Source organism: Puma concolor, chromosome A2 (genome assembly GCF_028749965.1).
Source record: "Puma concolor isolate L17-30 chromosome A2, mPumCon1.1.hap2, whole genome shotgun sequence".
In the NCBI taxonomy this organism is placed as follows: domain Eukaryota; kingdom Metazoa; phylum Chordata; class Mammalia; order Carnivora; family Felidae; genus Puma; species Puma concolor.
The window spans coordinates 16,845,287-16,860,486 of NC_141668.1; the positions used below are offsets into that span (position 1 = coordinate 16,845,287).

Here is a 15,200-nt window from a genome sequence, read left to right on the forward strand (position 1 = left end):
GAAGAGCTGGCTGCGTGTAAAGGAGACGCTGGCCTGGCTGGGCGACTCAGGGATGAAGGGGTCCCAGCCTTTATCCGGGGAAGGGAGGGAGGCGCTTCGCCTGTAGCTTCAACTTGGCCTCCCCCCCCTCACCGCTTACTTTACACCGCGCACGACTACTCCCCCGGTTCGCCCTGAACTCGCTCCTACACCCCCCTGAGGTTTCCAGCGTGGGGCGCCGTCTGCCTGGCTCGAGCTCAGCCCAAGCGGGGAGCGGGGACGGAGAGAACGCCGCCCCAGGCACCGGGCATCAGGGCACTCCCGGGGACCCAGGTGGGCGCTACCGCTCCAGGGCCGCCCGCCCGGGCAGGGCACCTCGCGCGTCCGGGTCCCCGCCTTCTCGTGTATTCACCGGGGCGCGGCACGCTCTCCTCCGAGTTTCCCAACGGGGTTCTCCTCTCCCGACGCCGGGGTTCGCGCCCAGCGCCCGGCGGCTTTCTGGCCCCCTCCCTCCGTGCTCCTCTCCGGCAGCCCCCGACGCCTCAGGGCAGAGTTCAGGTTCAGCTCCGGCCGGTGCCCCCGATTTAGGAAAAGGCCAGGGTTGGGGGCCGGCGGGGGGGGGGGGAGAGGGCGGAGGACGGAGGGCGCGGGTTGGCGGCGGGGAGGCAGAGGGGGGCGGAGGGAGGTGGCCTCTGATTGGTCGGGGAGGGGGAGTGGAGGCACGGAGTTTCCCACAATGCCCCGGTGCGGTGCAGCGGCGGATGGATGCTGCGGGAAGGGGCTGCCATTTGCTGCCCCTGCCAGCGGCGCGCGGACCTGCTCGCTCTCCTGCGGTGGCGGCCGCCGCCCGCGCCGTCAGCCGGCCCGGCCTCTGCAGCGCCGCCGCCTCGGCTCCCTCCGCGGCCGCCGGAGCGGTCGCCATGAACCCCAGCTCCTCGGCGGGAGAGGAGAAGGGGGCGACGGGCGGCAGCGGCGGCGGCGGAAGCGGCGCCGGGAGTTGCTGCCTGGGCGCGGAGGGCGGCGCGGACCCGCGGGGCGCGGGGGCAGCGGCGGCGGCGGCGGCGGCAGCGGCGGGGGCCGCTGCCCTGGAGGAGCCCGCGGCCGCCGGCGCGAAGGAGAAGGACGAGGCGCTGGAGGAGAAGCTCAGGAACTTAACTTTCCGGAAGCAGGTCTCTTACAGGTAGGCGCGGGCGCCCGGCGACCGGGAGACAGGTGCCGCCGCGGGGCTGAGACCCGCTCTCGTCCCTCACCCGGGCGCTTCCGCGGAGTTGGGGGCACCTGGCTCGCTGGCTCGCTGTTTCTCTCTCTCCTCTCTCTCTCTCTCTGTGTGTTTCTCTTTCTCTCTCCCCCTTGTGGGGAGACGTATTCTCTTCTCATCCCATCATTCTGGGCTGGAGGGAAGCTGGGTGCGCCCGGTTTCCCTCTGGAACAGTACTGAAGACTGGGTCTCTGAGATCAGAACAACAACAAAAATGCGTGTGTGCGCGGGAGGCGGGGGGAGGGGGGGTGCAGACACAGACAGAGATGCCTAGTTTTCTTAAGAGAAGTCCTCGAAGTTGTCCCTGAGGCGGTGTCATCTGTAACCACTCCCCCCTACCTTCCAGATTTCCTTGGATGAACCTTTGGCACTAACTTGGTAGTTGAGATCACCGTCCAGGCAGGAAAGAACAGCGCTGCCCTGAGGGGAGGTCCTTGTGGAAGTCGGACCTGCAGGGAGACCTCCCGTGAAGGAAGGGACGGTGTGGATCGAAGTCTGTAGATACTCAGCGGGTTAGGGGGTGACCTGTACCTGTGCTCTCTCCCTCTCTCCTGGGTGTGCCCAGCAGGAGGAGGTGGGGAGCCCGCTGGCCAGCCATGGAAGAGTGAGAGAATGGCACCATGCTTGCCCCTGAGGGTGGATGCATTTGTGAGACAAGGACGGTGTAGGCTAAATGGCCGCCAAATTATAATAAAAGATCAGCCCCAATTGCCTCAGGATCCAAAAAAAAACGAGAACTGAGGATTCATTAGGTTCTCTGCTCCACCCCCAGCCCCCCACCCCCGGGGCAAGAATAAAAATGTCGAGAGATTCAGAGAGTTTCAGAGACTACCCTTACTGCTTTGTTAGTTTGAAAGTTCAGGTGATAAATCCAGCACAGAATGACGACAATTTGCACTTGCTACGGGTTGGAGTATTTCTCGAAAAGGGGTCAGTAAAAACAGTAGTGTGACCCTGTCCTTTGAACTAGCGGTCCTTTCCAGAAACCCCTATAAAGTATTAAGCCTGTCACACCATGTGCTGTTATGTAAGCAAAGGCAGATGACAGAGGTGTGTGGGTTTGTGAGGGTGTGTGTTGTATTTATGGGGGCATGTGTGTGAATCATTGGGATCCCCATAGGCATTGCCTGGACCGGAGGCCCCAGTCACTAGGGCATGTGCTGTGTGTCTAAGCGTTGGCTTCTGATGACTCTGAGACGGTCTTCCTGGTCAGGTTGTGGTTCCCGCATTCCTTGCGTGCATTTTGTTCTCTGTGCGTCGAGGGAGTTTCCCACTTGACTTGCTCTTTTAGTTACTCGCATAGATGAGGATCAAATGAATCTTTCTCTTTATATTTTTTGGTTTCCAAAAATAGGCAAGTGGTGGAGAGTGGGGTAGCTCTAGGGAGGTATGCTGGGACACAGGCAGCTCCACTTCCTCGTAATGATGGCCTCCCTGGCCCTTAGGGGAACAGGGACTACATTCAGCCTAATTTAGGAACTGTGAGTTGGAGGGGGCTCATTACATTCGGCACATTGTGGGTCTGGGCTCCTGAGCTGAGAAACTGGCCTGTGTTACTGGTATTCATCAGACTCCTCACTAGGTAGGGCTCCAGAGGCAGAGTTTGCAAGGGAAATCATTTCAGCTTGCCTCTTGGCAGGGGTCATTCTCTGAGCTTCTCTCCTGGCCACGGGTGCTGTGTGGGCCATGGCTTTCCCGGTTGCAAGCTCACACATGCATGTGTAAGTGTGTGCACACACAAACAGAGACATGAACACAACATTTTTCCATAAAGGAATAATAATCCTGCGTTTGCCTTACGAACCATAGAGGTGGGTCCTACTTTGTGAACATTCCCTTTTCAGTAAAGCTGTATAATCTCCAATTCAGGGAATCACCTCCATCAGCATCACCTCAGGTGGCTGGTTCAAAATGCCTGCTACCCCAGCCTTAGAAAATCAAACAGTCTGTGGGTGGGGATTTTTAACAGGCTCCCCGGGCAGTGCTTAAGCACGCTAATATCTGAGGACCGTTGCCCTATTTTTTCCCAAAGGCTGAACAATTGATCTTTGAGCTCATAAACGGTGCCGAGCCAAACAAGACCAGGCAGTCCCAAAGTCAGAGGAAAGACAGTGAAAAGATAGTTGATTTCATCTGGGACATGTTTATCTTGGATAGCCTGGAGAGTGTCTCCATTTTGATTCCCATTATTAGTTTTTTAGAGTCATGGTGAATGGTGGACCATTCACCGTGGGAGCCATTCCTGCCAGATTCAGACATAGCTGGGCCTGACCTTTTGCCGGTGGGTCAATAAATGGTCTGTAAGGAAGTACACCTCTGGCTGGAGTTGGGCATTGGCCCTTCAGTGGGGACCACCCCACCCCACTTCTGGGGGCACTCGAGGACAGTGACTGGTTGGAGTTCATGGAGAGAGGTTGGGAATACCTCACAGGATGGAGTCTGAGTGAAAGAATTCGGTTGGTGAATGAAATATGGCTGCTTGTGTAAGGGTGGGGGGAGTCATTTGAGGTGGGAAAGAGGAGATTTGCAGGTAGGTAAAAAATATCTTTTGAAGAACATGGGTATTTGCAGAATGACACTTGACAGGAAAGAAGAAGGGGGCTTTGGGAGAGGGTGTGCGTGTGCGTGTGTGTAGGGGGGTCTCATCTGCTCCTTCTGTTGCTAAGGAACATATAAGCTAGATTTTAAAAATAAATGAGGAGTGGGTGGGCATATGCAGTGACTCCTGTCTTTTTAGGAACTGGAGCCCTTTACAAAAAGCCTTTAAATAACCATTTCTGGAGGCAGATTATTCATTTTGCTTGACTTTTACTTTGTTAAGTAAAATAAACTCCTTTATATACCCCTAGATTTCCCCTCATTATCTTTTCTTTCTTGGCTGTTTTTGGGAACCATTTTTCCCATGAGAATTTTTCCTTTATTTCAGAATCTGCTCCCCTAGAGCAAATAGTCTCTGTAGACTGTAAAGCTGAAGGTTTTACAAGGCAATGCAAGTGAGCTGGTACTTTTCTCTTCAAATTACTACTTCCTTTTTCTTTGCAAATTATGGTGCTGCAACAGATACATATGTGCCAATGACTATATAATGTGTAGGAACTGTTTTTTTTTTTTTTTTTTTTTACTGCTGTAAGAATTCCCTTTTAAGTTAGTAAAAAAAAAAAAAAGTCTTTCAGAAATGCACAGGGGAGGGGAAGGAGAAAGTAGCTGATGTTTATTGCCTTCTATGTACCAGGCACTGCAGGAAGTATTGTTGTATATTCCATCCTATTTACTCTTCGTGACCGTCCTATGGTATGATTATGGTTATGTCTATTTTATAGAAAATGAACGTGAGGTATAGAGCTTGGGCAGGAGGCAGAATTGAAACCCAGATCCAACTCTAAAGGACTCTCTCCTTAGACCACATTCTGCTTCTCTAAATATTCATTTCAGGTTGGAAGTCCCTCCACGTGTATGTATGTAAGTGTGTGTGTCCGTGTGTGTGCAGTGTGAGCTGTTCTTTCGCCTCCTCTGTAACATGTAATACAGGTCATTATATATTATCTCTTGTACACTTTGGACCATATTCCTTTGACTGTATGATTTTAAGGATTTTCTCTACTATTTCAGAAAGAAAATGAGTATCAATCCATGATCCCCAAAGCTTATATTGGTTTCGCTTCATAGAACAAAACCACCTACATGACACCTGCCATCATTGTGGATACCCGTGTTAGAGTTTTAGATGCTTTTGGATAAAATGACACAGATGTTGTGTAGGTGAACCTAGATCCAGTGAAGAACTGGCCCGTGTACCCCTTTGAGCACCCCCGAAAAAACGATGAGGTGTGATTTCACTTGTAAGAAGGCCTGGGCGATTAATGGTACTTATAAAATGTTGATGATGTGGTTCAGCTTCTCTACTTATTCACCAGAATAGTAGTACCAGATCCTCAAAGGGAGATTTTGGTACGAGACAGGCATAGCAGCAGGGAGTATTAAAATACTTAGGTTAGACAGCCAGGTAAAAAAAATCTTTTCTTATTTACAGGTTGGTGATAAGAACGTGGTAGTATTTCCCTTTGTGCTTTGTCCTGCAAGGCAAGATTATGTGATTCTAAGAAAGACAAGCTGGAGTGTAAGAAAGCCAGACAGGACAGCATGGGCATTTTTTCTCCTTGTGAGAGAATCAATCCTGGGAGCGGGGAGTTTTCTTCTTCCGAAAACCAGTGTGCCAATATCCTCCTTTGTAAGTCAGTTTTAGTTCTTTTATGTTTTTGTCTGTGCTTTATACATTTGTTCACTATTTTGAGCCTTTAGGGTCAGAGGAAAACTTTGGTTCTGATTTAATGTTTCCTTCCTCAGTAATCACTTCGGATTTAGCTAAATAGGGTAGACTTCCTCAATCCAGACACAAACTGGGCAAGATTGCACTTGAACTATTGTCCATAGTACTTCACCTATTTGAGTTGACCTTTGAGAGCCTTGGTTTTTACCTGGGAGCGTGATGGCATCGGACCCTGTGGCATCAGGGGGTGGAGAAGTTGAAAGGAGTTTTGCTGGTGTTCATTTTCGCCGCGACAACCACAGCATTGCCTCATGGGGTCAAATCAAATTAGAGTAGAGTTAGCTCTTTGAAACATTTTACTGTCTAATAAGAGAAAATGAGGACTCCTAGTGAGGCCCCGGGCTTATTGCACCTTCCACGTCCTTCTCGGCTGGGCTCTGGGATACGCACACCCTTTAGGCAACCCCGAATTGTTCTTAAAGTGGGCTGAGAGGCATTCATTCTGTGAAACTGGAAGCATCTAGAAGGACCACTGCCTAGATATTGTTGTGATGTTTGTTTTCTTACTTGGGTTTATGTGGGTTAACACCTGTCCAAATTATTTTTTCTGAGACCTTGTAATTTTTGCTTTAGGACAGCAGTTACTCCAAATTAAGGGTGGGTAACTGAGGGAAGAAGGTAAGGAGCGAAACAAAGTCTAAGCTGAAAGGTTTCTTTTTTTTTTCTTTGAAATTTAATTTGCATGACATAACTATAAACGTGGACTAATTTCAAATTGTTTGAACTGGCTGGAACCATTTGCACTGTTGGAATTGTTTGAACTGGTAGGAATGTTATGCCTGCTGCAAGGCCTAACAAACCAATGCAGTGCAGGAAAAGATGAAAGAAATTAAAATGGCAGGGTACCTGGGTGGCTCAGTGGGTTACGCGTTCGACTTGGCTCAGGTAATAATCTCGCAGTTCGTGAGTTCGAGCCCCGCGTCAGGCTCTGTGCTGACAGCTCAGAGCCTGGAGCCTGCTTCGGATTCTGTGTCACTCTTTCTCTCTGCCCGTCCCTTGCACATGCCCTGTCTCTCTCTGTCTCAAAAATAAAGAAAACATTTTAAAAAACAAAAAAAAAAGAAATTAAAATGGCAAGTTAGGTCTGCTTGAATATGCTGCTCCCATAATTCCTCTCTGGCCTGTTCACCAGGCAGACTCCTCTTAGGATTGCTCAGAGGTGTCCACTTTCTGTGGTAGGTGGTCGGTCTTCCCATGTCCTCACATGGCACTTGCAAAAAGCCGTGTTAGGACTCAGTTGCAATTTTCTGGTGTGGGAGCTTGACTGGGATTTATACCTGGCACCTTCCGGCTGACCTTGGGCGTGTTGTGTAATCCCTTGCAGGCTCAGCATACTTATCTCTGAAATGGGGGGAATCATAACATGTACCTTAGAAACTTCTCATGAGATTTGAGATAGTTACCTTATGCCCAGGACGCAGCACAGCGCCTTGCACCGAGTTAACTTTTCTAATTATTATTATTCCCTGCTAAATTGTTAGCCCCTTAGAAGTCAGAGATTGCACCTTACCATTTGAATCCCTGAATCCTGTTCTCATTACTCAGTAGGTGTTGCATAAATATTTATTGGATGAACGAATCTAATTGCCTTCTTTAAATAAACTACTGCTCTTACCATTCCCTGTCCATCTCGGGTTGTGATTTTCGTTTCTCCTGAAAGAAAGCTTTGCCTTTTCTCTCATTTACACTTTGTCCGACAGCCCAGAACTGTGTTTCCGTTTACAGCTTCCTGTATGACTACCTGCACCAGCCGTTCGGCCAGCTGTTCGGGGCTGGAGAGGGGTGGCAGAGCTCTTACTTAACCAGCTATTTGCAGCTTGTCAAAGAAAAAGCCTTAATTTGCCTTCTGAGTAGCACTAATTAGCTCTCTGGCTCTCTTTCTGTCTGTCTCATCCCTTTCCAAGGGGGCATCATTGATTTCCTCCTCGGGGAATTTTCTGTTGACTTTTTTTCCTGTGATTAGAACTTAGAAAGGCACAAAGATGGCTGCCCCGCCGTCCTGGAATCTGGCCTGACCGCTGTCCAGCCAGCCGGACGTTTTTACTCCCTCGGTGGCCTCTGCTCTGCAGTCCTTCGCTCTCTCCTTCCAGTTCACCCGACTGACTTTGGCGGAAAAGTTATTATAGGAAGAATTCCTTTGTCTCTTTGTAACTCTAAGCTTTTGCTTTGTTTTCAACTCGCTTAATGACAAATTCTGCAAAAAAGGGCCAGCTACTTTTTATGCACCTATATTTATAGCACTTGAAGGGTGGCTGGTGAGTGTAGTGTTCAGAGAGGTGGCGGGAACGCTGCGGTGTTCTTTTAGAGAAAATCAGATCATCAGGTGTGTGTGCGCTGGCTGGCTGACGGAGGGGGCTGTGGTTGGGTAGAGGTGGGAAGAAGGGTCTTCGCAGATGAATTTTAATGTTCTTTCCTTGCAGCCCTGAGGTTTTGTGAGTCTCTGAAACGGAGCTGATGCTGTTTTTTAAAGGCAACAGCTTTCTGACAGGGACTTGTGTAGTCCTTAACCTCTGGCCATTTTGCTTAAGTGGAGATTTGCCGTTAGATTTGCAGATTCATAAATAATGCTCTGATAAGAGCCAATTCTGATTTAAGCTATAACATGATGGTCTGACTTGCTGGATTGCGGTTGGGGCGGGGGCGGGGGTGGGGGTGGGGGTGGGAAACAACCAAAACTTAAAACAGTAAGAAAGAAACTGCAACCAAATCTCATTATTCTTACTCTTCGATGTCGTGACAGACAGGTGGAATGACGGTTAAGAGCCCTGACTCTAGAGCCCTGCCACCGGCTGCAGTTCTCCCTCCATCTCTGCCTGCTGTGTGACCTTGGGCGCGTTGCTTCATCGCTCTGTGCCTTAATTTCCCCTTGTATAAAATGGTAGCGACAGTGGGACCCTCCTTGTAGGACGGTTTGAAGGCTGACACGCATCATGCTCCCTGTCACAAAGTTAAGTGCCGTGTTTATTCCGGTGGTATCACCTATCCTTCAGTCCAGTTAGGGAGATCTGTTTATTAATCTTCAATGTGTTGAACATTAGTCAGATGTCCGTGGCCAGTGATAAAATTATTCAGATAATAGGAAAATCAGATAGCTGTATACTTGGGAAAATAAACGTACAGGTTTTGGCATTCACTGAGGTATGGATCTGAACTTGTTAAAAATCAGTTGACTCTCGCTAGAGGGTATGGAGAGGATCGAGCTGCCTCTGAGTGCTCTGGAAATCGGAGGAGGCAGGAAGCCAACGTCGGAGAAGATGGGCATGGCCAGCGTGCAGAGGAATCAGCGTGCAGCGGCCCACACCCCCAAACTGGTCATCCGGGAGCAGGAAGCCAGACGCGGAGGATTGGGTAGCAGGGTCTCAGAGAGCTTCGAGTGTCGGGAATAGATAAGTAGATAAAGACAGAGGTGCTAGAAATAGAGTTGCCACCAGGGACTCCAGGACAGAAGTTATTTCTCCTCTGGCCCGGCTCGATGCCGTCTGCTTTGTGTGTCCAGACAATGGCCAGCTGCCGCGTCCTGGCAATCAGAGAAAAAGCTTCCCAGATGCTACCTGTCCTGGATTATTTCAGAAATTGAAGGCTCAGCCTTCTGGGATGTTCTGTCAGTTTTCTCAACCAGGCCAAACAACAGAATTTACTTTTTAAAATTGTAGGTGATTATTAAATATTTGTTGAACAAATAAAACTGGCTCAGGACTGTGAAATAAGTACTGAGGAAGTAAATTCATTTTTTTTTTTTTCCTATAAAAGATAAAGGAGAGGCAGTTTGGTCGCTTTTGTGGATCATGTAGATTTTCAGGAAATAGCCAGAAAACAGACTTCTTGAAAACTCCAGAATACATTTTTAAAATGTGTCTTGCCTTCGTGTGTCAGAAAGATGTAAAAAATCCTTTGGAAGAATACATTTTTGTTTTAAAAACACTTGAAAGCAGTTTGTTTAAAGGTGAAAGGGGTTTTATATAAGCGTATGTGGATGCAGTTGGAAAGGGTTCCATGTATCACTTTGAGACAAACTTCTGGAGCATTCTTCAAACCGAAAGGATTGTGTTCTCATCACTGTCCTTATGTCTGTAACTGGGTTTGAGGCAATCTCTCTCTGAGACAGAGAGCATTCCCTGTAGGGGTTTTTTGAGAAAAGAGCCTGATTTAAAACGGTTTCTTCCTTTTAAATTGGCCTCCTCTCCATGCAAAGACTAAGCCATGGCATATTTTTGTCTCTCTCCCCTTGAAACACTGTCCTCAGCATCTAAAGTGAGACAGGAAGTAGAGAAACCTTGAACTCCAGAAGCCACCGAGCATGATCTTCTCTGGCAGAGTGAACACCCATGGGGCTGCTGAGCCTTCCCGGCCTACCCTGCCTTTTCTCACAGTGGCCAAAAAACAGCAGCCACCGCTGTTCTTGTCCTTCCCAGTGGCCTCTGACATACCATTCCCTGAGGCAGCAAAGACAGCCCATGTACTTCCCAAGTGTTCGTGCAGTGCAACTAAGAGAAGAAAAATGCTCTCCTTGGTTCAGATCTGGGCCGCAAGTGTTAATTTACTTAACTCTCTACTTGTGAATATTAATCAGTGTGAGGTACTGATTTTAGTAAACGTTTCCTTTGAGCCGTGAAACATTTTATTTATAGCATTTTCACTTAACCCTCAATTAAGTAGGGGCTATTATTATTTCCATTTTACAGATAAGGATATTGAGGCTTAGAGTTTAAGCAACTTGCGTGAGGTCCTGAGGCTTATGGCAGAGTTCAGATCCAGTTCCATATTTGCCAACTGCTTCCCCAGTGCAGCTTTTTACTCTGGTTCTTTCACCCGTTCCCACTTCCTATGTACAGATAGCCATATTTGCACTATCTAGTGGTTTATTAGACCAACATCCTCTGAGAGGAGAGACCCGTGGGCCTATCGTTTTGGGGGGCCCAGCCAGTCCTAACACAGGACATAGACAGAGGTTGATTGGCCGAGAGACCAAGAATTCCTTCCCTGTCCAAGCATGGACTCGGCTCTGTGAATACCTGTCTGCTACTGGCCATTGTAGGCAGGCGAAGACCGAGCTCTCCTTTCTGAAACTATATGATTTTTCTCCATGGCACGGGGTGGAGGAAAAAATCCAGTTTCCTGGGGCCAGGGAATGCTCTGCAGGGATTATAGCTCAATGCATGTCCCCTCCTTCAATTTCTATCTCCAGTACAAGACCTTGTCATATGTTGTAAGCAGAGTGGAACTTGAGGGGCTGGTGGTTAATGGTACAATGGCGTGGGGTCCGGTGAAGAAGTTCGCACCGATTTATGTGTATTTTGTGTGGTTGAAGTGGCACAGTAAAAGCACCATCTGATTTTTTTGAGTATCCTTAGGAGAGTGGAGTCTTCACCTTTAACTGGAGGGCCTATTCAGGCTGTAAGTACTTTCAGTGTAAGTTTTTTCATAGCAACACCCTTCAGAATTCATAAGTATATGCATGTGTGCTGTTATAGTCACCTAGAAAGTTCCAAAGGATGATTTAAAAAACCTGAGTCATTTTTTCCTATTTGAAGAAAACCTTCAGAATTTCTTAGCAAAATAAATCTCTAGTTCAAAAATAAACGACAAAGCTATTTAAAGATTAAAACAGAAGCTTTCTATGAGCCAGTGTGGAATTATAACAAAATCTAAGGGATTTTTTTTTTTAAAAGACAGATTTCTGGAGATTTCTTACACTGTTAATACCAACTAAATTTAAGTACTTCTAATAAAAACGTGTGTGGCGCTTTTAGGGCTTTGCCATTTATAAACTGCTTTCACCTGCTTGATCTAATTTTACTCTCAAAACAGTCTTAGGCAACAGGTAGAGCAGGTATTGTTTTTTAGAGCCATTGTACGTTTCCGGAAACAGGCGTGACCACTAGGTGACTTTCCCAAAGCCACAAGCCGGTACGGGGCGTTGCCAGGCTTAGGCTAGTTTTTGGATTTGAAGTCCCATGTTCTTTTCACTTCATTACACTGCTTCCATGCCCCGCCGTATGGAAGGGTAGATAGCAGCGTTTCCCTTTCGTTAATTTTATTTACTTGACTTTATCTCAGTTGTTAATCACAATGGACAGAGTTGGAATCAGTCACTGGCTGGCCTACCAAACCCATATGGCATTGATTTGGAGGATGACCTCATTGTCATCCTCATGACTCTTTCTGTATATTCAAAAACATGGAACCACCAGCAGCATGGTATATGTTTAATACACCTTCTGTTGGGGAGAAAAAAAAGAAAAACATTCAGGCTCTTCCTTTGCATTAGTTGCTAAGCAGCAGCCATTTCATTGTAAAGGAGATTCAGTTCAAGTAATGACATAGGTATTCCAAGAATAGCATTTCATTTTTACAGCAACTGCATTTCACGTCTCCATATAGCATATGCTCCTGTGGCTCAGTGATTTTAGGGGGAGCAGTGGGCACCTCAACACATTTGTTGAATATGTGGAGAAAATTCAATATAGCTGATCACCTAATAACCAAACTCCCATGGTCTGTGACTAAGATTGTGCAGCAAGCATGGGCTGCCTGCAGTTTTAAGGATTTGGAAGCGTCTCCAGAAAATACGAACTGCCAAACAGGTATGTTTTTGAGGCCACGTTTGACATTAACTGAGAATATCTCGATGGAATACTCTGGATAATTTAGAATTCTAAAGGTTTTTTTCTTATTAAAAATTTTAAGATATTTATTTATTTATTTATTTATTTATTTATTTATTTATTTAGAGAGTGAGAGCGAGCATGAGCAGGGAAGGTGCATCGAGGGAGGTTGAGAGAGAGTATCCCAAGCAGGCAGTGAGCCCGACGCAGGGCTCAGTTTCCCCTGAGCTCATGACCTGAGCTGAAATCAAGGGTGGCACACTTAACCGACTGAGACACCCAGGTGCCCCTAGAATTCTAAGATTTTGAGGTAATATGACATAGAATATAATTTGGTTGCAGCAAGGAACTGGATTGTGGGCAAAATTTAATTATATTGAGATATGGCTGGCAACTGAAGGCTCTTAAAAATGAAGATAAAAGCAAATCCTGTGCAAGCCTGGAAGAAGTCTAGGAGTTCAGTTTGATCAGCAAAAAGGGGGTGAGCATGGAGGAAGACGTGTGTGTAGGACGTGTGTGTGTATAATTCTTCTGTAGGTGTGTGTGTAAAAGAGGAGATTGTCAGGTTACAGAGCTGCCAGGTGACATTTTTCTGATTGCACTATCATGAATTTTGGAGGCTGCGTGATCTGTGTGTGGAAGTCCATGGCCCTGCTTCTCAAGGCATTTCTGTCATCTCTGTTCTAGCTGGTACTGGCTATTGTGAAACTTAGGGGTATGTAGACAAATAGATTTTCTTTAGCGAACTGCTTCGTGGGAATTGTTACAGGAGCAAACTTTGTTGTTTTCTAGGAGTGTGCTGCACCACCACCAACCCCCCTCCCCCGCCCCTTCCCCAAGCCATTTGAGAGAAAATACCTCTTTCCGGGAGCAGATGGGATGCTTGGAAGCTGGTCTTTAACTTCCAGTAAATTGACCTCCCATTTATGGCAAAGTACTTCTTCCAGGAACTAAAAGTAATGTTCAGAAGAAATAATACATGGATGAATCCACAAATGGCGAACAGTTATTCCCACTGTGGCGTGGGTTCATTAATATAGTTGTTCTTAGCATCTCTCCAGCAATTAGTGCTTCTCATCTATTTCGTTGTGCACTTTTTACAATTACTCAAAACGGCTTTGGTGGAGCAGTTGTGGTGTTCTAGGAAACCATTATCTACATGGGGAAATCAAGTCAAGAGACCTGGGAAGGAGAGGTCTGGAGCCGCTGACTTCCCTCCTGGCATGAAACCACAGAGGAATAAGAGCCTAAGTGTCTTTCAGGAAAAGCACTTCTGAGAGGTGCTCAATGGTGTACCTTCAGCGTTAGTAATAGTAATATTACTAATAGCAGCAATAACATTTATTGAGGTCTTATTATATGTGCCAGGAATTGTGCTTAGCGATTAGCATACTTTATTCCAGTTAATTTTTACAACAACTTTATGAGGTAGGTACTCTTACTATTTACAGTTTTATAGAAGAGGAAACCGAGGCACAGGGTAACGAAGTACCGTCTCAGTACGTCACAGCTAGCAAGCAGTGGAGCCAGGATTTGAATGTCAGGAGAACTCCTTGGCCAGTACACTTAAACATTGCTGTGTGCTATATCCCAGTATAAATCTGTAGATATACCCTGTTTCCGTATTGGGATTCACTTCTCCCCTGTTGTGTGCAATCTTGTGAGACTGTACATCCAGATACCTGGCTCTGTGCCATGGAGGCCAATGAGTTCTTTGGAAGGTGTCACAGGTGGCTTCCTCTTACTGCACTGAGACTACCCTAGGGCATATGACCTGAGCCAGTACATTCAGACTCTTTTGGGTCTGACCTCTTCAAGGCTATCACGGGGTGTGCCAGTTTGGTCGTATCCATTAGCAGCGCCCTCGTAGGACAGTTCCTCCTGCCCTCACTGCTGTCTATTCCCAACATGGATCCCCAGCTTTTCCATTAAATTGTGAATTATCCAACATCTTCCCAGTGAACTTCCTTGTTGTTTAAGTAAAACAAAAAAAACACCAAAAACAAAAAAACAATATAAAACAAACAGAAAAAACCCCCAAACACACAAAAACCCCACCAAAAAAACCCCAATACCAAACACAGAAAAACAATGAAACAAAACAAAACAAAAAAACTCCAACCTAATTGATAAATATCATTGCCAAATGGTCCACCAGCAGAGGCTGGTGAATGTCTTCCATGTTAGGAGTTCTTGGCTGCATTAGGCAGAGTGTTATACCATTGGTTAGGTCTGATTGTTGGAAAGTTTTTGTTATAGAGAAAATTAGGTATTACCATTTAATGAATATCTAGCATGACTTAGGTACTTTGTGCCTCCTGTTTTGTTGTTCTCCTATTTAATTATCACAACAACTGTCTAGATTAGTTATTTCTATTTTACAAACGAGGACACTAAATCTTCCAGAGGGAAACAATTTGCTTAAACTCAAAGAGGTGTTAGTTGAGTCAGAATTCAGACTCAGTTCTAAGTCGCCCAAGGCTTACATTTTCCTCACGATCCTGTGCTGCCTCCATGTTGAGGCTTAACCCAACTCCTTTATTTTTTACCTACTGGCATTTACATTTGCACTTCTGGGGGATATTCAGATTAACCCTCCCCTTTGTTTCCATATGATAGTCTTCAAATATTTGAAGTCAGGTATCACATTTCTCTTTGGGCCTCTTTTCCTTGAACTAAACCATTTCCACTTTTATTCTTCAGTTATCCCTTATCTAAAGATGATTGCAAAGCCATTGTTCTGTCTGTCCCTAATTTGACAGTGTACTGGTTTATGCGTGGCTTTCTTCGTAAGAGTTCAGCAGTAAACTAAAAACATGGCCCTGGTCTACCATTGGCACATGTGGAGTCTTTGTTTGAATTAGAAACAGGTTCTAAGTCTAGGTGGACAAGTTAACAAAAATCTTCCCTTACTCCTGAGCTCTGTCAGCCCCGGAGCCAGGATCTAGCATGTGGTGGGTGGCACTTAGGATGGGGTTCATTCTCCCACCCCCTCTGGGTGTTCTAGTGCAGGGCACAACCTGCGTGTATG

The 15,200-nt window shown here is 46.6% G+C and overlaps 1 protein-coding gene across 8 annotated transcripts in view; it reads left to right on the plus strand.

The window, feature by feature from the left end:
* Positions 1–713: 713 nt before the first annotated feature.
* Positions 714–15,200, plus strand: part of DGKI (diacylglycerol kinase iota) — a 441,829-nt gene continuing 427,342 nt past the window's right edge. For 7 of the 8 annotated variants that reach the window (XM_086689190.1, XM_086689223.1, XM_086689216.1 and 4 more), the window contains exon 1: positions 714–1,159. In XM_086689190.1, coding sequence (XP_086545316.1) covers positions 741–1,159 — 419 coding nt within the window. In that variant the 5' untranslated portion in view covers positions 714–740. The remainder of the gene's footprint in view (positions 1,160–15,200) is intronic. The other variant, XM_086689232.1, reaches the window with a different exon arrangement.